The 5,104-nt window shown below is 33.1% G+C and overlaps 1 protein-coding gene across 1 annotated transcript; it reads right to left on the bottom strand.

The window, feature by feature from the left end:
• Window positions 1-1,919: 1,919 nt before the first annotated feature.
• On the bottom strand, window positions 1,920-4,603 carry LOC114189554 (cyclin-dependent kinase inhibitor 4-like). The gene is made up of 3 exons (XM_028078149.1): window positions 4,029-4,603; window positions 2,486-2,689; window positions 1,920-2,409 (listed from the first exon to the last, which is right to left on the bottom strand). Exons 1-3 carry the CDS (start codon window positions 4,433-4,435, stop codon window positions 2,340-2,342), a joined length of 681 nt encoding a protein of 226 aa, XP_027933950.1. The 5' UTR covers window positions 4,436-4,603; the 3' UTR covers window positions 1,920-2,339.
• Between the last annotated feature and the right edge of the window lie 501 nt (window positions 4,604-5,104).

Raw genomic sequence — 5,104 nt, 5'->3', positions numbered from 1 at the left:
TAGCATTCAGTAGATAAGAAAAGTTTGATTCCGCCGTGACCAAAACATCATGAAAACTTTTGTTGGCACTCATTGACATGTCTTCGGTAAAACAATGAATAATGATAATCTAAATCTGCTTATATTAGAAAAAAATTGTTAGAAATTTTTATATCATACATGACCTTGCATATGTGAACCCAAAAAAGTTTTTAAATACTTTCATATTATAAGGTAATTAAATTACATTTTTTTATTCAAAAATGTATATGAATAAAATGCTATTTTTTAACATTTTTAAATTCTTCACATATAAAGGTGATAAATTTTATGTTTTTATTCTATTTGATAAAATTTACTTATTATTTTGGTTATACTTTGAATGTTAGGAGAAAAGCAACAAAACAAGACAATAGAAAAAGGAAAGGTCACATGATCCTATGTCTATTATAGGAGTATATGACTTTGGCATATTTAAAAGTTTTACAATATTTTTCTCATAGCAATATAGAATACAATATTCTTTAATATTATATAATGTGAAACTAAAACTAAACTAGAGCATACTAACGTCGAAGATATAAGTTTTATTTAAATTTATATTATTAGAATTAAAGATGATTTATTTATATTTAATCGCACTGCAAAAACTTCATATTATGTTTCCCTCAAATAGATATAGTATAAAATTGGTATAATATACTCTTAAATTAACTGATAAGTATAAAAGGATATAAAAGGAAATGTTTACATATGTATGCACAATATATCTTATTTTACAGATAACTTATATAACTTATATTCAGTTAAATATAGCTTTTAATTATTTTTTAAACACGTACGGTTTTTATTTAATTGTCAATTGTTAACTAAAAAATAGAAATAGATTTAAGTACACAATTTAGTAAAATAGATTATATGCAGGTAATGTAAGGTAACTGTTAGTAAAAACGAAACAAACATTGTCTGGATGTGAATTAGAATGCTAACAAAAACTAACTTATTAACACTAATATTAATGAATAAAAAATAATTATATTTATTAAATTATAAAAATATAAAGTTAATAGACACTATAAATTATTAATGTTCTCATTCTTCTTAAGTAAAGAATAAGGAATGATAGACACTATAATGCTTATATTCTCTGCTAATATTACTAAAGGAGAAAATAAACATATTAAAGCAAGCAGCAAGCAGATTTATAAAATGTCTGTTTCGATCCCATAAATGCAAACTCTAAAACTAATAATACTAGTTTTTCGGTAAAATCGAATTGAACTTGATTTTTGAATATAATTGATGCTCTATTCAAATTATTTTTTGACAAACTTTTGACACTCTTAACATGACAGCTCCCCACTGGATAGAAGAAAAGTTTTGTGTGACTTGAAAAAAAGAAAAGAAAGATTTGGTGTGACTTAAAAAGAAAACTTCAAAATTTGTCAAAAATATTTTTGTCAAAATATTATGATCTCTTGATGAACTTGCGAAAGTCGCTCTAGTCAAAGTCACCACGACCAAATCTTCAAATCTACAGAAAGAATTACTAACACTTTCCAAAAAATAGTAAAATGAATTATAAGAGACTGTGAGGACTTGAAGAGCTACGCTGTAATTCCATAAGAGAGGATGGTATTATGCTTGGATACTGAATCCGGTCATGCATCATTTTCCAGTGTGTAAATGTCTCCCACAATGTCAGGTTATTAAATGTTATAAAGTGATTCATGGTTATATGATAAGAGAGAAGACAAAACATTCCATGTTAGCTTTGCCCCACCACTTTAGGGCGATTAAAAGACCACAAGATTTAAGCAATATTGGTAAGGGCCACAGAAAGAAACAGCTAGTGTCATCTAAAAACAAATGAAAGATTCAGTGTCCTGATCCAAATAAGAGCAATATATTATAAAGCAGAAGACGAATGACAAAGGAAGTGACAGAAATTTAGGTGGGGGAATCGGGTCTTTATTTCTAAAAGTTTGTTGAAGTTCCATCAGTACAAGTATAGACAAAGATAAAGATAAGTAAAATACAAGAACAAGAGAAAACCTAAGTAAATTCCTGTACCTCATACTGACCTAATTTGACTTATCCCTAATCCTACGCGCTACGGTCCCTTCCCTTTCCTTGCCCCCTTAAAATGATCTGTTAGACAAAGGACTTTGATTTGTATTGTTGTGTAATCATCACCTCTGTAAAGTTACAGATCATTAGTCTACACAGTTTAAGAGTCCTACTTTCTTTACATGTAAATAGAAGGTGATGGAAAAGGGAAATATCGCCACCACCGCTTCAACAAATTCTACCCCTGCTGCTACTTCAAACATGTCTTGATGGAACACTACACCCTCCTTCTAGGGTTTCAACTTTTCCCATTCAAAACGCCCTGGGAGTGGCTTCTCATTCACAGGATCAAAGTTGTACCTGCAAAATGAACTCACGTTATATATTGTAATGAAAACAATGAACCAAGAAAAACAACAAAACCGCTAAAGCATACTTCTCAATGAACTTCCTTTGCTGGGCCTCTTCAACTTCAGCAAAGAATTCATCCATTTCGCGTGAAGTTGGGATTTGCCTTCTATTTGCATGCTCGGTTCTTCGATTAGCATCAGTTGAGCAAGTAGGCCTTGTAGTTGAACCGGGAGTCCTGACAGTATCAGGGTCCCTTATCAAACTGCAAGGTGTGGATTCCCGAGTGCTTCTACACCAAATAATAAACATAAAATTAAACATTGCAAATTCCAATAAATAGCAATTTCAACCAAACTACTGCATAAGAATCACTAAAAAAATAAAAGCGTTTTAATGGCAAAGAATAAGGTAATACCATAACAATATTTCAGGTAAGACTAAGTCAGCCTTCTAACGGAAAAAGAATATTGCTCATAAATTGAAGGCTGACCAGTACAACATTTAAAGCCAAAGAACTCAGTTACAATTTACAAATTCATTGTACATATAACGATTCAGTTATGAGAATATTCAACATAAATAAAATATGCAGGGAGTTCGCAGAGAGTTTGGAGGAAAATGGACATTGCGTAATGACTATCCCCCTTCTCTCCATAGTTTGTGCATGTCCCCTCATTCTCAGTTGATAAAAAGGAAAACTGAATGAGAATGGAGTATTTTTTTTTCTCCATCTACACAGTTGTTATTAATATAATAATAAGAATAATAGTATACAAAATTGATGTCTCATGACAAGAGAAATTAGTGAAATATTTCAATAGATAGTTGATGAAACGAGTAAAAACACCACATTGAAAAAAAAAAAAAAAAGGGGTAACCTTTCTGACATATTATTATCAAATACCAACATTTCCTGTCAATAAAAACAAGCGGGTATATAAAAAACGAAGTATTATGGTGGAATAAATTTTGTAGACTATTTTCTAATTAACATCTTCAAATATGAAGCGTTTTCAGTGGATACCAACAGAACATGTACACTGAAAATGGTTAGGAAGAGAAAACAAGACATATTTCTCCCTTGAAACCCTGAATTGAGGGGAATATCATACAAGATAATAAAGAAAACACTTCAACAAAAAAAAATACAGCCAAAAAAATTCACAGAAATTACACGCATAACTGAAAAAACTGTGAAAAAATCCTCATACCACAAAAAAAGGAACACAACACAACCGTTGGACGAGAAGACAAAATTCCAGCATTCAATCATCTTTAGGGCACATATTCCGGAAAGAAATATTACATTGCGGCGGACAAGGCCATGAAGCTTAATAAATTGCTAAAAAAACCTTTGCCTTTCAAAACACCGTCAACTCAACCGAACAATCCACCTCAAAACCAGAGGGAAAGCAAAAATTGCCCCCTCACACTCCTTCCAACCAAGACAAATCCCAAAAATGAACAATACCCCAAAATATAGGGCATTCACACGCTCTTCGAAATTTCCCCCCCAAACAAATCGCGAAATGGTAACAAAAATTAAGAAAAAAAACCGTAGACATCTTTAATAGTCCAGAAATTGAAACAAATTCAAGTTAAATTTGAAAAATGGAACGAATACTCACCTCTCTCTACCTTCAAAATCCAAAACATTTTCCCCAAACGATGCTTCCTGAACCTCAGCATTCTCATGCAAAGTACTCTCCTCCTTGTGGCTGCGCGCTGTGAGCGTAGCGTCCTGCTCCGAAGCGAGTCCAAGCCTGGCAGGTTCAGGGATGGGAGATTTAGGGTTCGGTTGTTTGTTCCGCCTGGGAGAGTGCAGCAAAATTGGAGGCTTCTGGAGGCGACGACTCCGGAGCTGGAGGTAGGAATCGGAGGAGGGAGCTAGCTCGGGCTGAGGGTGTGATTTCTGAAGCGCTAGGGTTTTGGCGCGGGTTCGAACTCCCATGTAGGAGGTGGTGGCGTTGGTGGTGGTGGATTCCACAAGCGCCAGCTCTCCCTTTGGCTTCGCCTTCTTCATGTACTTCCCCATCTGATACTCAACCGCCGCCAAATCGCACCGCGGAGCGACGGCGACAGCAGCGGAAAACAACGGCGGAAGCTGAAGGAGAGGGAGAGAGTGGTTTGGTTTGTTTTCCGGTTGTTTTTGTTTTGTTTGGAGTGAGAGAGAAAGGAAATAATGGTGAAAGCCGTGGGAAAAGGAATAAGGGAATATTTTTGGTATTTATATTATTATTTTATTATGTATTTGTATTTATTATACTTTACTTAATGCTTAATTAACGTTCTGTAGAGTATAGAGTACGCTGTGCAAGATGGGGATAGATGATTCCTTTTTTATTTATATTTTCCGACAAACGTTCATGTCCCATAATAATTAATGTAAAAAATGTAAATGGAAAATTTGAAATTTCTTTATTTTGTTTGAATTTTCCAAATTAAAAAAAAAAAAAGTTTTTAGGTGGGTGGGTCAAGGGTAGGCATTATTGGAATTTCGCTTGCACAACAAGTTGGACTCACCTTATTCTTTTCTTCTTTTTTTCTTTTTCAATTATTTGAGATAATAATTTTCGCCGAAAAGAGAACTAAGTATATTCAATACTGACTAAAAAGGTGTCTAAATTTGTTTGTGTTATATATTTACAAAAAAAATTCTTAAAGTAAGTTAAACAAAATTAAAATATCTTATAAAAGTTATAAG

The sequence above is a fragment of the Vigna unguiculata genome, chromosome 7 (assembly GCF_004118075.2).
Source record: "Vigna unguiculata cultivar IT97K-499-35 chromosome 7, ASM411807v1, whole genome shotgun sequence".
NCBI classification, from domain to species: domain Eukaryota; kingdom Viridiplantae; phylum Streptophyta; class Magnoliopsida; order Fabales; family Fabaceae; genus Vigna; species Vigna unguiculata.
Note: the sequence above shows the minus strand (reverse complement) of the source record. Positions and strands in the feature narration are given on the sequence as shown.

Excerpts from the sequence above, each read along its gene's own strand:
- LOC114189554 (XM_028078149.1), bottom strand. The coding sequence starts at position 4,435 with ATGGGGAAGTACATGAAGAAGGCGAAGCCAAAGGGAGAGCTGGCGCTT. Across the intron at positions 2,690-4,028 it reads GATTTTGAAGGTAGAGAGAG|AAGCACTCGGGAATCCACAC; the intron begins GTGAGTATTCGT and ends TATTTGGTGTAG. Across the intron at positions 2,410-2,485 it reads CAAAGGAAGTTCATTGAGAA|GTACAACTTTGATCCTGTGA; the intron begins GTATGCTTTAGC and ends TTCATTTTGCAG.